Source organism: Thunnus thynnus, chromosome 1 (genome assembly GCF_963924715.1).
Source record: "Thunnus thynnus chromosome 1, fThuThy2.1, whole genome shotgun sequence".
NCBI lineage: Eukaryota > Metazoa > Chordata > Actinopteri > Scombriformes > Scombridae > Thunnus > Thunnus thynnus.
The window spans coordinates 16,012,546-16,032,863 of record NC_089517.1 but is presented as its reverse complement, the minus strand read 5'-3'; the positions used below and the strand labels follow the sequence as shown (position 1 = coordinate 16,032,863).

Below are 20,318 nucleotides of genomic sequence, written 5' to 3'. Positions count from 1 at the left end.
AATTATGAATGTGCCATCCACTTGTCTGGTTTCTATAACATTGACGCTGTCCGGTGGAGGCAGTGTGCCATCTGGTGGAGGCAGTGTGCCATTATCCATTTAAGAATAGTGCACTTTAATATTTATTTCACATGATATTTTTCTTGTAAATTTGCCAGATTAAAATTTTATAAAGCCATTTCTACTTCACTAAGAGCAGAAAAAATCATAATTGATTACATGAGACTCCATGAGACTTAGACAGTGCAATTTATTTATAATTTCATTTTGTTGCAGCATGTTTAAACTACTTGAGAATTATGATATATGAGGGATCATGCAATGTGTGCATGTGTGTATTGTGTTGCTTCTGCAGGTGAATTTGGAGAAGTTTGTTGTGGTCGTCTGCGTATACCAGGAAGGATGGACATTGCTGTGGCAATAAAGACACTTAAAGGTGGCTATATGGATCAACAGAGGCGAGAGTTTTTGCGTGAGGCATCGATCATGGGACAGTTTAACAACCCTAACATCATTAGACTGGAGGGAGTGGTCACAAAGAGTAAGCTACATATATGTGTGTGTGTGTGTGTGTGTGTGTGTGTGTGTTTGCATATATGTTCTTCTTGTCATCATGTGTTTTACCTTTTCCCCAGGCAGACCAGTGATGATAGTGGTGGAGTACATGGAGAACGGAGCGCTTGATTCTTTCCTGCGGGTGAGAAGAATACATGTTCAGAAATGTACACTTGATTTTATGAAAAAATATTGTCTCCTTTTCATAACAATTGTCCTCTCCCTTTACCTCTTACAACCTCTCAAGACACGTGATGGTCAGTTCACAGTGCTCCAGCTGGTTGGGATGCTGCGTGGCATTGCAGTGGGCATGACCTACCTCTCAGATATGGGTTACGTTCACAGAGACCTAGCTGCTCGCAACATCTTGGTGGATGAAAACTTGGTGTGTAAAGTGTCTGATTTTGGCATGTCCAGAGTCCTAGAGGATGACACTGAAGCAGCATATACCGCCACAGTGAGTGTGGGCGTAACAGTTCCTCTGAAGGATATCGCAGTATCACAGTTATAGCTGTTATACATTCTGAATATCTCCTTAACAGATTTATTCTGTTACTGTTTTTTTGCCAGGGAGGAAAGATACCAATACGTTGGACAGCACCAGAGTCTATTGCTTATGGAAAATTTTCCTCAGCTAGTGACATATGGAGTTACGGTATTGTCATGTGGGAAGTGATGTCATATGGCGAGAGGCCTTACTGGGAGATGTCCAATCAAGATGTAAGCTGCTGAATTAACACTGAAACATGATCAACATAACATGTTTATGTATACTCTTCCCTCTACAAGGAGAATACTCGTTAAAATAGAAATATTAACCTGTACAAATATCTGCTTACTGATGTTCATCTCAGGTCATTTTATCAATTGAAGAAGGCTACCGTCTACCAGCACCAATGGGCTGCCCTGTGACACTGCACCAATTGATGTTGCACTGCTGGCAGAAAGAGGCTAACCAGCGCCCACGCTTCAACGATGTGCTCTCTTTCCTGGACAAACTCATAATCAATCCAAGTAGTCTGCTCACTCTGGTGAATGATGTACAGAGGTAAGTATCAACTCACACACACAGAGTAAGAAAAAGGACCATACTAGTGGTTATAAAATGTTTTTGCCCACTAACTACAACTTATGTGTGCTTTACATTTCTGCCTACTATTTTCTAAGGCATTTGAAGGGGATATATTATGTTTGGGGGGATTTTCTGTTATTTGTATACTGTTATAATGTTGGATATCTATGCTAAACATGGTCAAAGTTACAAAACTTGAGCTTAATATATGTACGTCTGCTCAACATCTTGAAAATTTTGATGTGAAAATAGTAGTCTATTCAGAAGCTGCATCTCAAGGATGTGAGTTTCCCAGAACCACTTGACACAAGGAAGTTTAAAATAAAAACCCAGCTTGCTCTCACATTGCCAGGTAACAATAAAGTAGTTTTGATGAAAAAAGGTAAATAAAAACATAAAGCTGAAATATGCATGGGGACTGATTATTTATTTCACACTAATTTCTACAAGTTGAATTTCATACCAGATTTCATGAACTAAAACAAGTGGCATATGCGCAGGTATACAGTTATGATATGTACCAGAAAATGGTTGGTAAAGCAGAGTTTTCACAGTTTGAAGTTCTTAAGCCAACCCACCAGTATGGTCCTTTAAATCATATTCACCATTCAGCTCAACAGTATGCCAACCTGTCTGATCCTTAACTACCTGTTTGTCGTCTCAGTTTCCCTGAATCCCCAGAGGACATGCCAGACTACCCTCTTTTCATCTCAATCGGCGACTGGCTGGACTCCATCAAAATGAGCCAATATAAAAACAACTTCCTCGCAGCAGGATACACAACCCTGGATTCCATTTCCACCATGAGTATAGAGTGAGTCAAGCACACCAAAAGAAAAGTGCATCTTGTAGCTGTCTTTTAAATGCTTGTTCTATTTTTTTTTCTTTTTTTAATGATGCTAGAATCGTATCTCTGTGTGTCTGGCTTAATCACAGTATCATCATGACACTGATGTCACTCCAAGTCACACGATGTTCTTTGACAGTCTGAAATAAACTTTTTCACCACCTGTATTTTATCTTGTATTTTGTCCTGCATCCTGTATTGTTCAAATCGTCAAGTTCCCCCTAGTGTGCTTGTCACAGGTTAAAGTGACATGAAAAACTGAATTGCATGTTTGTCTTGTAGGTGTACTGCTTTTATCAAGTGACTAATTTAAAACTGTATAAATCTTTTTCTCCCCTTCAGCGACATCAGGCGAATCGGGATCTGTTTGATTGGCCACCAGAGGAGAATCATAAGCAGCATACAGTCCCTCCGCCTGCAGTTTCACCATATCCAACAGAATGGCTTTCAAGTGTGAAACCACCACACAAAGACAGACTGTGTGAACACTGAGCTGGAAACAAAGCAGAGTTCCTTGGCATCCTCATTCGACTAATTGCACAAACACCAGACTGTTAGGTGTAGCAGGTACCACACGCTGCTCATGTCAGAGCAGTCCGCTGCTGGACCACATGTGGTCTAGTTAACACACACTCATCATCTACTGGATCATTATCAATGCAGCCTCCACAACAACCAACCTCTGTCAGCGTTGGCCAAATGCGGTCTCTTTGTTATCTCAGCAAATACTAACATTCACTTGAATTTAGGACTTGTTTTCTCTAGTGTCGATTCAAGTGTTCACCGATACCTCTTCTCTTTCCAAGTGACAATCCAATGGTTTCTATTGACTTTGAATGGTCTCAAGTCTGTTACCTCATGACCAGAGATGACATGGAGAAGATAATATGGTGTGGCATGGTGATTAATGGTACAGTATGTGATTTTAATAACAACTTTCCGGTTGGTTAACAAGAAAATTCAGAAATACAGATTGACAGAATGGTAAATACAATCATGTTTTTTGAACTGAAGACCGCTGAATGTCAAAAGATTTTATAGAAGTGTATGTTCTATCCTCATGATAATGCAGTATGTCTTGTACAAAAAGTCTTGTGAAAGGTGTATGTTTTATTCAGTATGTTTGTTCCTTAATAAACAGCCCTATTTTAATACTTTGTTTTCTCTCAGACTTTAACCACTCTGACATCCCTAACATCACAAGGTTTTTCAAAGCAGACTGTTTTACGACTTGTTGGGTAATGGCTCATGCACATTAATACACACACACACACATACACAGGTATCCATAGATGCACACTCACTCTCCAACACAATAACTGTCCTCTTAATTGTCACTCAAGACACTGACATGTTTTCTGGACATGAAGGATTGTCAGGTGAGTTTGTCAAACAGGTGCTTATAGACCCAAAGATAACAACAAATTGTGTGGTACACACTTTTTGTTTAATGTCTCCAAGCTTTCAAATTTCATGTGGAATACTGTTTCTTTTATTGTAAATTAATTAATTTACAATTGTTATTTTATTATAATTTCCCATGGGGATTTGCAAAAGTTAACTAACATGCAATTGCAGTGATGAAACCAAAACTGAAAAAAGAAAAACAGACAAAAAAAGGTAAATAAAAAATATAATCTAGAAAAGAAAAGTAAGTTAAGTAAAATGAAATTGTGATGGATTCACAATAGGGTCAAGTTGTATACTATACTTTATAATAAAACATAATTCATTTTTCAATTTTTAAGACATTTTTGGAATAGTCTGGTGTCATTTTTTCCAATTTATTTTTGTCTGTAATTTAAGTTTACTGTTCTGTTTTTTTTCCATTTCACGTTTTTTATTCTGCTTATCCATTCACTTGGAGGTAGAGGGTATGTAATATATGTATATGTCACAGTACATTGACCAGGATTCATGAACGGATGGCTTTTGGTTCTGCCATGTCGTTCAGTTTGCCATACAAAATCATCTTATAGTTATTAAAATATTAACATGTTTGTGTGAAGACCACAGCATCAGACAGGACGCTGCCTTGTTTGGCCTGCAGGTGGCAGACGTGAGTCAGCACCCTGGTCACCCAGCAACACAGTGTAAATAACCCGGTGTTTTCTGTAGTCTCAAGAGCATGAAAGAGTACAAGAGAAATGAATGAAACACCGGTTCGAGCTTGATTATTAAATGAACTAGCCGAGGGCAGTGTTAAGTACATCTTGGAAGCATCACCGCGAGGATAAATCACAGGTAAAATCCAGCTCTACAAGATAGTCTGGGAGAGACTAATAGGTGACATGCTAACCTTAGCTAGCGAATAGCGCCACTAGCTTTCGTGATAGTTACAAGCTAAGACATGTTTCAAACATGTTACCCTCACGCTAAGCATGTTTACCTGACAGTCTTGTAAAACTGACTTATCTAGTACCGTAGAGAAGTTGTCAAATGTAAGGTACTGGCTATGTAAATCCAGCGAAATGAAGTACTTAATACACAACGCCCCTGGCCAAAACGTTAGCTAATGCTAGCTAGCATCAGTACCAAGAAGAGATTAACTAAATAGCAGTTAGCGAGTGTTAATTACGTTAAAAACAGGTTAAAGCTCAGTAAGCATGTTAGCTTGAGCTAACGCTTAACTAGCCAACAAAAAGGTAGCTTGTGTGTCGATGACTGCAATGAGCTATTGAGCGGTGCCTTTTTCTCTTAACATTATCATCAAACTAGTGAACAGCTAAGTGAAGTTTATTTTTAAGAGATGATGTTAAGTAAGTAGGGTATTTGCTTGACGTCTCGATCGTCTTAGTAACGTTGAGCAGTTCACGCAAAGAGAAGTGAAATGACCAAAACAAAGTGTCCATTCACTGGTATAGTGATAATGTTGACTAGATTCAAATTTTGAGAGGAAACACACATCATCACATACATTAAAAGCACATTTGAAGGGGATCTTTTAATAGCCAGTATGAACAGGAGGAATGATTTGAGTGTGGAAAACCTCTTTCAATGTTTATATGGACACCTGACTATTATTTAAGACAGGCTTGAAAAATTGTGAGTGTATCCTTTTGATGCTTTTTGATGTCAGTAAATACTGCAAGTGGAAATGCAAACTGAATTTCAAATAGGTAAAATGAGACATATGTGGTATGGCTGTGATGCGTTTTGGGGGAATGTAGATACTGTATTCACTTCAGGTGACCATCAGATCACAAACAGGTGCTCAGCACAGACAAATGTTTGACCTTGAGCATGAGGTCAGAATAAATATGTGTATATTGCAATAGCAGTGTATTACTCTGCCTCTCTGATATCTGAACCTCTAGGACAACGGAAATACCCTGTGTAATGATATAATGAGATGCCATTACCCTCTAACTGTTACAGTGTTTATTGCTTTTTTTGGAAGGTCAGACAGACAGCTGATGGTTGCGGACTAGCCAATGGGGCTGTTTGACAAGTTGGCAGGATGGCTGGGGTTGAAGAAGGAGGTAAATGTGCTGTGTCTTGGCCTGGACAACAGTGGAAAAACCACCATCATCAACCAGCTCAAGCCCTCTAATGTAAGTCAACACATCGATTTACAGTTTATACAATTTAGGTAGCACTATAGTGAATGAACATTCGGACCCATCCTTACTCCATATTACTCTTTGTTTGCCTGTAATTATCTAGAGATTACTCGCATGTTTATGGTAAACTAGCAGTGAATTTAAGACATGTTGCTTCTTAGTGCCTCCCATTAAGGCTTCTAATAAGAATACGCTGCATTTGTCTCACAGGCTCAGGCACAAGACATCGTCCCAACCATTGGCTTCAGCATAGAAAAGTTCAAGACATCCAGGTAGCTGTTTGTCATAACACAACAACTTCTTTAACATTGAATAACATTAGAAGTCTAAATAATGTCATAGTTGCACCCGTCTGTCTGCTTTTTCAACTGGTATAGTATTTGAACAAGAACATAAAGCTTCTCTTCTCTTCTTGTAGTCTTTCCTTCACAGTGTTTGACATGTCTGGTCAAGGCAGATACAGAAACCTCTGGGAACATTACTACAAGTGAGTGTGCTCATGGTACAAAAACACCATCCTCTTTTCTTTTTATACTGTTACTGTACTTATTAACACCTCTGATCTCTTTGTACTCCTCAGGGAGGGTCAGGCTATCATATTTGTCATTGATAGTGCAGATAAGCTGAGGATGGTTGTGGCCAAAGAAGAGCTGGACACATTACTAAATCATCCCGGTAAGTTCATGTATATTTTACACAATTCTTGAACTTAAACAACTCTGTGTGGGTTTGAATATTTGCCCAGCTACCTGCTGTGTCTTTTTCTTGGCCTATTTCCAGTCTAGACTGTGCAGCACATAAAGATGGATGTTACTGTTTTTGATAGTTTTACATTTTGTTTTGCCAAATAAAACTTATTTCATAAAGGCTTTTTTCCTTGTACTCTTAGCCTCAAAATATTGTTACTCATTAGCTTAAGTGAAAGACAATGTTAATTCACGACACTGACTGTCCCAAAACATCACTCTCTGTCTCATAACAGATATTAAACACAGGCGGGTCCCCATCCTGTTCTTTGCTAACAAGATGGATGTCAGGGATTCTCTGTCTTCAGTTAAGGTCTCACAGCTGCTCTGCTTGGAAAACATCAAAGATAAACCCTGGCACATCTGGTATGAACATACATGCACACTTATTTAATTGTAATCTGCTGTGAAATCATGCATGCAGAATCTGATGAATCTGATTCATCCCACACCTGCTCTACTAAAGGCCCCAGAACACAACTGTTTACTCTGCAACCATTGATACACAGTTTCTTCAATAACAGCCACAGCATGATATGACAGTGATTAATGTGAGCTATTAATATGTTTCAGTGCTACTGATGCTCTGAAAGGAGAAGGCTTACAGGAAGGAGTGGACTGGTTACAAGGTATGATGAGAGTTGATATGAATGAAAGTGAGATTGGGACTGTCATGGTGTGCTGTGCTTACAGTGATTTACAACAGATTTCGTTCACTGTTCAGCACAGTACTGTACAGTGGTGGAATGTAACTAGCTACATTTACTTGAGTACTTAAGTATAATTTTAAGGTACTTGTACTTTACTTGAATATTTCAATTTTATGCTACTTTGTACTTTGTGCAGCTGCACTTACTTCTCAGATTTAAATTTTACATTAAATAATATATAATAAGCTTATAAAATACTAAAAGTTAAAGAACAAATCAGTACCAGTTCCCAAACCTTTGGCTTGTAACCTCTGTGTGTTGTTGTGGCTTCTTGTCATGTCACAGATGTTTGAGTTGTAAGTGTTTGAGGCCCAAAGAGGTAAAACTTTCCAATATTTCACAAATAACAAAGTGTAGAGAAAAGTCTGAAAAGTCTGAAAAGTGAATCAAAATTTGTGTGGCAGAAATGAGTTTTTTCTTCTTTCTTATACCTGTCTGATGTCAGTCACAGCCACCACAGCCGATTTTCTGCAAAACGATTACTTTTACTTTTAATACTATAAGTAAATTGAGCTGATAATAGTTTTGTACTTTTAGTTAAGTAGGATCTTAAATGCAGGAATTTACTTGTAGTGGAGTAATTTTACATTGTATTATTGCTACTTAGACTTAAGTAAATGACCTGAGTACTTGCTCCATCACTGGTACTGTAAGAATCATATCGTCTTTTACCAACATTTTTGTGTGGTAAGTTGTGAAAGAAATGTTGAGTTTGTGTGTTTTCTAAATACAATTATGAACCAAATTTATGAAACGGAAAACCAAAGTCTTCTATTAAATCAACTTTGCTTAACTAGTGGCTAAATTTCATACGTAAATATTTTCTGTTAATGAATTCAAATGTGTGTCAAATTAGTTGTATCATTTTATGAGCTTTTTTTGATTTACTTAAAGGCTAATGTTAGCCTTGTAGTGCAGGTTTGACCAAATCAGCAGAAAGTACCTCACTAGCCAGTTTCAAAACTGACAGTGCATTTAATGTGTATTTTCCATTTTAATAATTGAACTATGATAATAATAATAATAATAATAATAATAATAATAATTCACAAAACATGAAAGTGGCCTATTTTTGTGGTTTCCAAACCAGGGAATACTCCCACTGGCCAGGATAGTCAGTGTGTTTTTAATTGTTACATTTTTAATGATACATTTAAATTTTTATCACAGTTGACTAAATTGTCTTATCTGATTTTCCTCATTTCAAGTAATATCAAACATGTTCCCAGTTAATCCTAAAACAGTGTAAAATTAAGTATTTTCTTTGTCCTTCTATATATCAAAACAGTTACTCGTGTTTTTCCATATCTGCATATGACTGGAAGATACTCTGCACATAAATATTCTGTTCCACTAAGCCGACATCATTTTCTTTTTCTTTGTATTGTGTTTTATGCTCTCATTCAAATCCATCCATAGATCAAATAATTCAGTGAGTACTGGGTGTTTTGTCAGGTGTTGTGTTCTTGTTTTTCTGTATAGCTTTAGAAAATCATATTAACAGAAAACCTTTTGTCTTCCCTCAACATGTTTGCTATGTTGTTGTCACTTTTAGTCTTACATCTGATGACTAAGTTATTATGACTAAGTAGTTCATCCTTTCGAATTGGCCATTCAGCCAACTTAAAGGTGCAATGCACAAAGTCATCTTGAACATTGCATTGGGCTCCATCCACCAATTTTCTTGCTACTTATTTGGGAGATGGACATGGTAGTGATTTCATCATGGATCTCTGTGAGGGTTTGGAAGTTTTGTTTATGTTTCTTTGGGAGTGCCAGTCAGGTCTCTCTTCTGATCATTTGAGTCCTGTCCTGTGTCAGACTCTCAAAGGTCACAGGAAAAAAAATCAATTTCGCCAATAAAATAGAAGAAGTAGAGTCTTTATATTGAAAAAATACAATCAGCGCTCAGTATGTTGGATCCCTCCATCATTTGAGAAGATGGTTCATAAATGACACTGAGATGTTTTTTTTTAACATAATTAACTGTATTTAGCTGATTTACTGTATTTTTAATGTTATTTCCAGATCAAATCAAAACAATGAGAACATGAGGGCATGAAGAGCGACGTGCCAGAGGAAGTCTCTTATAAAAGAAGGTACCATGGACAACAAATGCTTTTAACAGGATATTTAGATGGTTCTTAGATGTCTGTGGTTTACTCGAAATCTGAGCGCATGATTTGTGTCTCTGGTACCAGTGAGAATAGAAAAATGTATGCAGAGGCTATTTTTCTGATATTTGTTATTTGTTGACCAGATGTTGTCATGCTCTCCAGTTGACATGGCCTTTCTCAAAGTTGCAAATACCAACTCACTGTCTGATTAAAAATAACAGTTACTATGTGTATTGTAGCTAATACTCATTAAGTACTTTGATTAGCTGTGAAAATATATTTCACAGCTAATCTTTGATTTCTTTGATTTGCTGTGAAAATATATTTTACATATATAAAAATTATAACCAGGGCCCAATAGATTTTTGTTGTATATATTGTTACTTGTGACTAAGTGTACATACATAGTTGTTGCCTTAGTTGTGAAAAGTGATGAAATGATTGTCATAAAGTTAATTAGCCTGTCAAGTTTGTTTAAAAATCATAACTTCTCTTAACAAAACTTATTTTTAATTAGTGTTTTTATCTTTGCCTTATTTCAATGCTCATAGATTTTTTTTTTTTTTACAATTGACAAATGCTACTTCAGTGATTCAAAGGCAGACAACTAAAAAAAACATCTGCACCCTCTGCACAAAGTTTTAAGGTTGGCTTTTGAACCTCTTTAGTCTCTGACTGAAAACTTCTGCAGATCAGAGTGTGTGGATGCTTTTTTTTTGGTGTTTGTCAGGCTTTATCACGTCATCCGAACTTTATAGCAAGTGAGAAGTGTTTCACTGTTTTTGTGTAGTTTTAAGGCAAAAAGATGTAACTAAACAAAATTTTGAATTGTGATAAAAATCTTTCAAATATTGCTGTTTTATTTTATATACTCGTTCTCTTGTTGTAAACCCTCATTTTCATACCAAAATAACACATATTGCAAAACTACACAGTAACACAAACTGTTCAACTGTCACCCCAGTAACACCTGACTGGAGGTGAACATACAGTACACTGTTAATATTACTGATCCTTGTAGTCCTGTTCACTATCACAAGAGCAAATCTAGAATGTGACTTCAAGACAGAAACGTCTTTGTTTTAAAAGGGATGTTGTTCATGTGCTAAAATCTTAACTGTGGTGTGTATTTCCAGAGTTGAATGGTGGATAATATACAAAAATTCCTATTAGTTTTGGCTTTAAGTTTAGGAAATAAGTGAAAAGTCCATTCATGCTGGTCCGGCCCTTTTTTATACCATTTTACTGCACAGATACAGCGCAAGCAGAAGATAATCCTTTTCATCATCGAGTACTTGATTATTTGCTTAAAAACAGATATACAAGCTGAAAATCCTCCTTTTGTTGCCATTTTTACACACTAAAAGAAATGTAATATTGTACTAACAAAGTGCAGAATTTTAAAATCCTACACATAGTGGCTTTAAGCACACAACATTGATTTTGTAAAATATTTTCTATCTACAACTAAGATATTTCAGCATGGAGATCTTCAGGGAGAAGTTTTATCTATGCTCATACTGTGCATTTTCAAAACAAGGACCTTCTAAGCACAAGTTCACTTTAGCATCAGAGAAGTTGTAGATTGACCTGTATCATCAGATGAGCTATATGTATTTTGTTTATTACAGTGTATGTGTTAATTTTCAAAGAATAAATGCTATGGAAAACCAACATTGTTTGATTTATTTTGGGATTCTGGTAGCTTCACTTGTGTCTTGTTATGTAACTGTCTCCCTCTCTGTGTGTCTCATCTCTCTCTCTCTCTCCCTGTCCAACATCTTGAGCACTGCCAGCAACAGCTGCTCATTAAACCTCAAGTCCTTGGGCCCTGAACAATTTATATGTTTGAACATAAACATTCACTAATACAAATTATCAGGATCTTTGTTATAATGCTATGCATCATGCTATACATGCTAGTTCATGGGGCGGGGAGGGGGGGGGGGGTTTGTGTTCATTGTATATATTTATACAGTTACATAACTGTACGGTTTTTGTAAAGTTACAAACAAGTAGTGTCTCAGCTTCAGTATTTGGTGTGCAAGTTGCTTGCAGAAGTGTCAGGGTCATGTGCCAGCCATCTGTCAAACAGGCGATTAGAAACCGTTCCAGCTGTCTGCCGGATGTTTCTGATGTTGTTGGCATCAGTATTTCACATAATCACTAGTCAGATGTCAAACAGAATCATATTTAAAACATTGAAGTCAGTTCTTGCACTTTTTAAGATTGTAAGATTGGATTTATTTGTTCTTGATTTGTATCTTTGGTTGGTAAACTGATCAAATATATAACAGAAATCTTTGGGTCCTGCAAAGGAATATATACAACTACACCTTTCAAGCTGAAACAAAGTCAGTAAATTGTCAAAACGTATTAATGTTACAGTTCAAACATTTTCTTTTTCTAGAAATGCAAACTTTCAGCTGAGACTAATACCTTGACATCTGTCCATGGTGCTGAAACGGTGCCTTTGCCTTGCCAACAGGAGGCGCTGTGCACGTTTAACGGTTATAATAAACTTGTCTCCCTTTCTCTCGATGAGTGAACAGCTCGGTCCTCTTTATTAAATAACTTGTCCATTATGCAGTTTTTGTGTATTTATGGTAATAATTGGTGAGTTGCCTTTAAGTGTGTGTGTGTGCGCGCGCGCGAGCGACATGGATATTTTTTAAAAGTCAGACTATCATTAAATCTCTCTCCCCGCTGCTCTTCAGGATCCATCCTAATTGGATGCCTGTCAGTTTTGACAACAGTTGCCCAGATTAAACGACTTGAGCCGGAAGAGGCCATTAAGTAGACACAGTTCATTGATACATATCCTGAAGGGAAAGCGGCAGACACAGAACACTTAAATGATTTATAAGTGCTCAGAAGTGAGTTTGTGAATCATTTTGTGTTCACAGGTAGAAAAAAATTAGGAAGGGGTGGACTTGTTCTGCTATGGTAGATGGACATGCCTCAGTGAGGTTGAATTGTTGTAAAGTCGTTGAGGAAAAGTCAAGAATGAAGTTATAATAGGTCTGTATTTAATAGATCCCTCCAGTGGAAGTGTCAGCACGGCTTCTCATCTTCCTCAGTCGTGCAAAAACGGTTGCAGAGGAGCAAAGTTAATTGCGGTTGTAAGGTAAAATGCCGGCTGGGAAGACAGTGACAACGGATAAAGGGCCACATGACGTATGGCTGCGCAATTAGGAGGCTGTTACGCACTGAGGAGCAGACCCACATGACGCGTGACTCTTTATTATATTGATTAACCCATCTGTAAAAATGCAAGGGGATTTGAAATTCATGTCACACCATCCAGTTAGTGATTTTTTTATTTTTATTTTTTTTTGAAGATGCCCATCCATTCCTGTTATGAAGTAAAGGAATCTCAGCCCACCCCCTCCACTCAGATCAGCTCCATCGTACAGTGACGTCTTTCCATGCAAGGTGCTCATTAAGAGGGACGTTTGGTTTCTCTGACGTGTGTTATCCGTCCTCTGACGGCACCTGCCCTCTTTATAAGCCCCAGTAAGTCACCCGGGAGACCCCCACCATCGTTTCATTTGACTGTTCCTCACGGTGCAGAGGGGGACGAGGCTCTTTATAAACCGTCTAACTATTCTGCTCGCTGTTTTCTGCCTCGGGTGCCCCAGCACATGACTCTAGAAACACTTAAGGTAAGTTTTGCATCTTTTTGTTTTTCTTCAGGTGTTTTTAAATTGTTTAGATACGTTTATTAAATGACATCTGAGAGGATAATTTCTTATTAATTCGCGCATGACCAAAGTAGAAATGTTTAGATAACAGTTCATTTGCTGCAATATAATTTTAATCAGGGCGTCTTTAAGCTAAAGTGGATGTACTTTTTTGTCACGAATTCTATGCGTAATTTGCATTTTACGCGCATGTGTCCAGATAGAAGAAGAGGAGAAAGAAATACGTTTGACTAAAAACCACAGTATCGAAGAAGAGGAACAACTGTAATTATTATTTTTTATCAGTATTGCAAGATTTGTTTCACTTATTTTTATTTATTAGGGGAATTATTTTACATTTGTGTAAATTGAACAAGGCATAGTAGGGTCATTTATGAATTTGTCTAAAGGAATAGATAAAAAATAAACCCTACAAAATCAAGCTTCCACTTTTCGTTTCAATACATTTTTACCTTAATTTGATAATGAAATGTACAAATCTGAAAGGGACATTGATAGAGAAGGCAACCTATCTGACCTCTAAGCTCTGTTCCAAGAGCGCATGAAAATCTTCTAAATCAGCAGAAGAAAATCTTTCTTTTGGACGATTTAATTGCAATTTTCTTTTTTAGGTTAGGGCATCTTTTGCCATTATTCCACACAACCAAACAGGTCAAAATCCTGGCATTATCTCTTATTCAGTCTACAGATGCAAAGAAATCAAATGATTGTCTTTCAGAAAATATGTAGGCTACTTCATACAGTATCTGACCCTTTCCTCTCCGTGCGTCAAGCAGGTCTCCATGCCTTCCTGCTCCTAGCGGAAGACCGGTGCGACAATGACCATCCATGTTGAAGGGCTTGTGGCTATCGCGGTCTTCTATCTACTGATCCTGTTCGTGGGCATCTGGGCGGCATGGAAGAACAAGCACTCAGGGGAGGCGGAGGGTACCGACCGCAGCGAAACCATCATGGTCGGCGGGAGGGACATTGGATTATTCGTCGGTGGATTTACCATGACGGGTGAAGTTTTTATTTATTACTCAACACTCAAATGGGCTTCAGAATTAGCCCTCATGCTCTATTTTAAGATTTTTTTAAGTTACATTTGGACTTTTAACAAGTGAAAAATCTGCTCCTGAAGTGACAACCTTAACATTTTTTCACCAATCTAGTCTGATTTATTTCACCCTGGTTTTTACAGTCCTTTTGCCACTCCACCATTTTTAACACCAATTTCTTGATTCAACATTTCACTGTCAGAAAATTAAATCATCTTGTGGGTTTTCCTCATGACAAAGCACATTTTTAAGAATAAATGTAAATACGTTCTTTACATTGAAAAGAATTTTGTTTAAAACACTTCTCTAGTTTTGTTTTACACATATGGAAAATTGAATTTCATCTTCAATCTTAATGATTTTCAGCGACCTGGGTTGGAGGAGGATACATCAATGGCACAGCTGAGTATGTGTATCTACCAGATTATGGTTTGGCTTGGGCACAGGCTCCCTTTGGATATGCCCTCAGTCTTGTTGTGGGTGAGTGGTGCTACATGTTTGTCATGTTTAAAATCATGTCTTATATTATGTGTAAACGGGGACAAAGCGATGCATTTTGGATCCTTTACACACTCATCAGACATGTGTTTCTACCCATTTACAGCCAAACACATCTCCATATATTTATTCACTGACTCATTGACTTTATACATGATTGAAATGATTTGAGGAGGACAATTTTAAGTACAGGAAAATCTTTCTTAAATTGTTTAAGTGTCAGCTTCTTTTTTATGGTTATGTACATTTCAACCAATCTTTTCTTAAAAAGCAGTGCTAGATTTCAGTATTTACAGATGTAGGCTACACTACAAAGTTAGTGCAGAAAGCTCTGGACTCCCCTTCACTATGGCGTCTCAACCTGTGTCATGTGCACTCTTTGTTCCAGGCGGTCTTTTTTTTGCCAAGCCCATGCGCTCACGAGGTTACGTCACCATGCTGGACCCGTTCCAGCAGCTGTATGGGAAACGTATGGGTGGCCTTCTCTTCATACCTGCATTAATGGGTGAAATCTTCTGGTCTGCTGCCATCTTATCCGCACTGGGTAAGTTCATATCACTACTTGCAACAAAATAAGGAGTTCTTCTGGGCAACAAAATCAAAGTTTGAGTGACGTCATCTATGTTACATTGTCTATAACATCCTTTCATCTGTTTGCTTATGACCTTAGGTGCTACTCTCAGTGTAATCGTGGACATCAACATTAAGATGTCTGTGGTTATCTCTGCACTTATTGCAATCTTTTACACCCTGGTTGGAGGACTTTACTCTGTGGCCTACACTGACGTTGTGCAGCTCTTCTGTATCTTTGTGGGCCTGGTAGGTCAAAACTAGACAAGTAACTAATTGCAGCTAGTGTAATTACTGCTTTAGAGTAGATTTATCCAGAAATGATCAAAGTGAACTAACGTGGGACATGCAGTAGCTAGAGGGGCAGCCAGAAGTTACATTTACCCAAACTTATATGTTTGTGTGTTTAACATATGTATGTACTGTGCTTGTTTCTGTCCGGCTTTAGTGGATCAGTGTCCCATTTGCTTTGACCAACCAAGCTGTGTCAGACATTACTGTGACTGCAGTGAAGCAGGTGTACCAGTCACCCTGGAAAGGCAGCATCAGCGGGAGTGACACCTGGGTCTGGATGGACAATTTTTGCCTCCTGGTACAGTAACCACAGCCGAATGCTTTCTCAAATTAAAGTGGATCACAACCCCTTGAGAGTACTGGTGAACTAAATGAATCAAAGATAATTTTGTTGATAATTAGTTAATGTTGAATATTTGCTGGTTACAGCTTTTACATTTTTTTAAAGAAGCTGCTGTTACAGTAAACTATATGAATTGGCTCAAACAACTCTTATCAAATCATTCAGTTGAAAATTATGGCATAAAGGATAAGTTTTTCCTCTGCCTTTTCTGTGTAGCATCTTGCAGCAAAAATTAAATTGAAGCACATGTCAAGCTCATAAATTTTTCTGTAATTGTACCACAGATGCTTGGAGGGATACCTTGGCAGGTGTATTTCCAGAGAGTCCTATCTGCCTCCTCGGCCACCTACGCTCAGGTCCTCTCCTTCCTGGCTGCTTTCGGGTGCCTCGTCATGGCCGTGCCCTCTGTTCTCATCGGAGCCATCGGGGCCTCCACAGGTTAGAGAGCTCACACCTGAGCCGGCATCTGTACATACTGTATGTGTGTGGGGTGGGGGTATGTGGGAGGTGTTGGTTGTGTTTGTGTGTGTGTGTTTGTTTGGGGGTTGCTCAGGATGGCTCCATGTTGCCCTTAGATCTGAGAGAGCCCAGTAAATAGCAGCTGGTTCGCCTCATCCATAATGAAGCAGCAATCCATTTAATAACCATGCTGCTTGTGTAAATATTACATTAGAAGGAGGCGAGGGACCAAATTAGAGGTTTGATCTCCAGATTTTTAGGCGTCAACTGAACACACATCGACTCTTTTTTGTCCTGTCCTCATCTAACTATAGGCATGGGTTATTAGTAGAAAATTAAAATAAATAAATAGCATTTTGTCACATACAGTATCTTTTCAACCAGCAATATTTGATTTGTTAGGCTTGAAGACCTTTTTGTACCTCTTGTACAAAATTATGCAGCAATTCAGTCAGTTATTTTCTTTAGTGTGCAAAACTCTTTGAAGTTTTAGAACTGTGGTGAATACAAGTATTACTTTGTTGTATCATGTGGTTATTTATGTATTTATTTGTTTCTTTGTGTTAAAGTACATATGCAGCTTATGTTCATTAAATGTCTCCCTTACTCAGACTGGAACCAGACAACTTATGGTGCCATTTCTCCTAAAGACAAGGAGCAAGCAGATATGATTCTACCCATCGTGCTCCAACACCTCTGCCCACCATTTGTCTCTTTTTTCGGCCTGGGTGCGGTGTCGGCAGCTGTCATGTCTTCTGCAGACTCATCCATCCTGTCAGCAAGCTCCATGTTTGCAAGAAACATCTACCAGCTTGCCTTCAGACAGTCGGTCAGTACTTGAGTGTTGTTTCTGTTTGGGCATCTGTTTTCTGTCAAAATGTGTTCAAAATCTTGGCTGGTCTGTCTATGTCATAAACCTCTCTTTTTCCTCAGGCATCTGACCGTGAGATTGTGTGGGTGATGCGCATCACCATCTTTGTGTTTGGTGGCCTTGCCACAGTGATGGCACTAGTAACCGGGACAGTTTATGGCCTCTGGTACCTGAGCTCAGACCTGGTTTACGTCATCATCTTCCCCCAGCTGCTCAGCGTGCTCTTTGTCAAGGGCACCAACACTTATGGCTCGGTGGCTGCCTACTTGTTTGGCATGTTGCTGCGTATAGGTGGAGGGGAGCCCTACCTGCAGCTGCCCCCTTTCATTTATTACCCTGGCTGGACCACTGAGCCACGGAAGCACCACATAACCGGAGAAATGGAGGACGTTGTCATCCAGAAGTTCCCCTTCAAGACAGTCTCTATGCTCGCCTCCTTTCTGGGTAACGTTGCTTTCTCCTACCTGGCCAAGTACCTGTTTGAGAGCGGCAAGTTGTCACACAAATACGACTTTCTCGATGCAGTGGTGTCTAGGGACAGCGGAGAGATTATGGATAAGACGACGCTTGTAACTCGTGGCAACAACATCGGGCTGTCAGAGATGGCGCCCGTCAAACCGCGGCTGAGTGTGACCTTGGCAGCCGCCTTCACACGTCGTGACACGCTGCCTGCAGAAATGGTCGAGGAGGAGGAGGAGTCCAGCCCTGACTCCTCCCACCATGATGATGAATGACAAACTCAGAATGTGATAAAAGAAAAAAAGACTGAACAGGTGACTCCCAGAGAACTGGTTACTCTGTCAGACACTCCAAAAAGAAAAAGTAACTAATAAGAGACAACAAGTGAACATCCCACAGGACTACAAAGTACCACATCCCACTCGTGGACTGTGCGGACATGAAGCTGTCTTTCTGTGAAGTACACACACTCACACAAACACTCATATAGTACATATAGATATTAAGGTGTGTATTCATCATTTTTTAAACTTGATTTTGAAATATATACTGAAAGAAAACTATATTCAGAGACTCCTAGTCTCTTCACTTTATTGTCTCTCTCATAAAAAGCAGATCGTTATCAAAAAGCAGTTGAGTGGGGATAAGAGATGATGTGTACAGTTTCTACAGGGGAGAAGTATTTGATCAGAAACATTCAAAATATTCCGAAATGTTCAACCAGAAACAGTAACTCCGCTATGACGAGGAATGAAACAGATATGACAGCACAACCCAAGTTTGAAAGGAGAAAACATTGTGTGTACCAATTATTTAAAAAAAAAAAAAAGCAATAACACACACTCCTATAATAACACCTGTATAGCAGTTATCATCAAAGATCTAATAATGAGGAGGGGGAAGTGGATGTGAAAATGAATGAAACTAAGGATATTTTATAGCTTTAATGTGTCATGTCAAGCCAGTTAAACTCATACTAATTCACATTTGTGGCACTGAATTAATTGGGTTTTGATTTGAAAATTGAATATAATTAACACATTAAATAGACTGTAATATCACAAAGTGAAATACAGAGTACATAAACCAACACCCACAACTTTTGTTTGACACATGTATATTATTAATTATTACTGATAAACACGTAATGACTGTGAATCAAGAAAGAAACAACCCATGTATCATGCTGAGTAGAAAATATACAAGCAGTAGTGATGGTAGTTGACTTGAAGCATTAGCGATTATTCTCTTTAATGTCAGGTGTAGAAGCAGATTTCATCATAAGAATCGATGTAAATTAGACAACAACGTGTTTAAAATGATCTCGTATTCAACTGCCTTAATGAAACTCATAAGAAGAGATGCTTTTAATTTCCACAGATCTGACCGCACTCTGCTCAAGACTGCAGAGAACAAAGACTTCAATATGAATGTAATGTCTACAAATGATCTAATTATCTCAAATAGTGTACTTCTACTGCTATTTGTGTATGTAGTCGTTGGCGATTTGCAAAGTCAAACAGTAACTGTTGCAGAATAATGTGATGGCAGGTTCTGGTTTACGAATCTGTGGTTTATTTGTTGTTCACAGCAGTGTACAGATTATTTTCTCTGTGACGTGTATGTTTGTATACATGTGGGGGGAAAAAGGATATATAGATGTCAAATAATGCTGGTTAAAATGATTCATATAAGATGGAAGGATGCTATCTAAATGTTTATTTATTTTTGATGTCATAAAAGATGAAACAATAAAAATTAAGAAATTATTTCACAGAAATATATTAAATTTACTTTGGTAACAATATTAAATTAGTATTCTACAAATTTTTGCTGGCTGACTAAAAATTCACCATCAGAATATTGCAAATGTGGTTTTACTTAAATAAAACTGCATTTATGCAATTTTATACATTTCCTTATGCACTTTTTTTTCTTTCTTATTTTGTATTTTTTTATTGGTCACAATGCTGAATCTGAAAAGCATTGTGTTTGCTAGTGACAAGATCCTGTTGAGTGTGTGTTGCTGCAGTGGGTCCTGACCTTTTTGCATATGTTCAACCAAAAAGGGATTCATGACTGTCAGATTGTTGGATTTTAATACTTTTAGATGAAGTAAAAAAAAAACAACAACAACAAAAAAACAACTAAACTAAAAAGTACCAACTTTATGTTGCTGAAATGTGTTTTGTTTTTTTGCTGCTTTCCAATTCTGTTGATTATTTTGGAAACCACTGTTTTATATTATAAGTCATTTTCATAATTTCTACATTTTCTTTTTTGTGTATGTGATTTTAAGCCTCTAGGTATCACAGACTCTCTCTCAAAGCTGTCTTTTGCCTGTTATTTTAAAATTTATATTTTTGTTAAAGCCGTCTTTCTTTAGGAAAATCTTACAATTTTCAGCCGGTCTCCAGCTCTTTCTTTTCTGTCAGGCCCTTCAGCCAGCTAGATGGCAGAGAGAGAAAGA

The 20,318-nt window shown here is 38.0% G+C and overlaps 3 protein-coding genes across 4 annotated transcripts in view; all 3 read left to right on the top strand.

Annotated features, from left to right (window-relative positions):
- Nucleotides 1-3,626, top strand: part of LOC137181180 (ephrin type-A receptor 6-like) — a 41,885-nt gene extending 38,259 nt beyond the window's left edge. The window contains 7 exon segments of the mRNA XM_067586702.1: nt 356-620; nt 622-697; nt 803-1,012; nt 1,126-1,275; nt 1,410-1,603; nt 2,292-2,441; nt 2,817-3,626. Coding sequence (XP_067442803.1) covers nt 356-620; nt 622-697; nt 803-1,012; nt 1,126-1,275; nt 1,410-1,603; nt 2,292-2,441; nt 2,817-2,931 — 1,160 coding nt within the window. The 3' untranslated portion in view covers nt 2,932-3,626.
- Nucleotides 3,627-4,534: 908 nt separating this feature from the next.
- On the top strand, nt 4,535-11,284 carry arl6 (ADP-ribosylation factor-like 6). Of its 2 annotated transcripts, none has more exons than XM_067586689.1 (8): nt 4,535-4,718; nt 5,880-6,028; nt 6,248-6,309; nt 6,456-6,524; nt 6,618-6,712; nt 7,020-7,149; nt 7,357-7,412; nt 9,522-11,284. In XM_067586689.1, exons 2-8 carry the CDS (start codon nt 5,909-5,911, stop codon nt 9,545-9,547), a joined length of 558 nt encoding a protein of 185 aa, XP_067442790.1. In that variant the 5' UTR covers nt 4,535-4,718; nt 5,880-5,908; the 3' UTR covers nt 9,548-11,284. The 2 variants fall into 2 exon arrangements, with proteins under 2 accessions (XP_067442790.1, XP_067442783.1); XM_067586682.1 differs by having other exon boundaries at nt 4,536-4,718; nt 5,875-6,028.
- Nucleotides 11,285-12,360: 1,076 nt separating this feature from the next.
- On the top strand, nt 12,361-20,098 carry LOC137181164 (high-affinity choline transporter 1-like). Its single transcript, XM_067586670.1, has 9 exons — nt 12,361-13,275; nt 14,091-14,316; nt 14,721-14,834; nt 15,241-15,396; nt 15,523-15,671; nt 15,871-16,014; nt 16,344-16,497; nt 17,130-17,347; nt 17,452-20,098. Exons 2-9 carry the CDS (start codon nt 14,133-14,135, stop codon nt 18,121-18,123), a joined length of 1,791 nt encoding a protein of 596 aa, XP_067442771.1. The 5' UTR covers nt 12,361-13,275; nt 14,091-14,132; the 3' UTR covers nt 18,124-20,098.
- Nucleotides 20,099-20,318: the final 220 nt, after the last annotated feature.

Excerpts from the sequence above, each read along its gene's own strand:
- arl6 (XM_067586689.1), top strand. The coding sequence starts at position 5,909 with ATGGGGCTGTTTGACAAGTTGGCAGGATGGCTGGGGTTGAAGAAGGAG. Across the intron at positions 6,029-6,247 it reads ACCAGCTCAAGCCCTCTAAT|GCTCAGGCACAAGACATCGT; the intron begins GTAAGTCAACAC and ends TTTGTCTCACAG. Across the intron at positions 6,310-6,455 it reads GAAAAGTTCAAGACATCCAG|TCTTTCCTTCACAGTGTTTG; the intron begins GTAGCTGTTTGT and ends CTCTTCTTGTAG.
- LOC137181164 (XM_067586670.1), top strand. The coding sequence starts at position 14,133 with ATGACCATCCATGTTGAAGGGCTTGTGGCTATCGCGGTCTTCTATCTA. Across the intron at positions 14,835-15,240 it reads TGCCCTCAGTCTTGTTGTGG|GCGGTCTTTTTTTTGCCAAG; the intron begins GTGAGTGGTGCT and ends TCTTTGTTCCAG. Across the intron at positions 17,348-17,451 it reads AGCTTGCCTTCAGACAGTCG|GCATCTGACCGTGAGATTGT; the intron begins GTCAGTACTTGA and ends CTTTTTCCTCAG.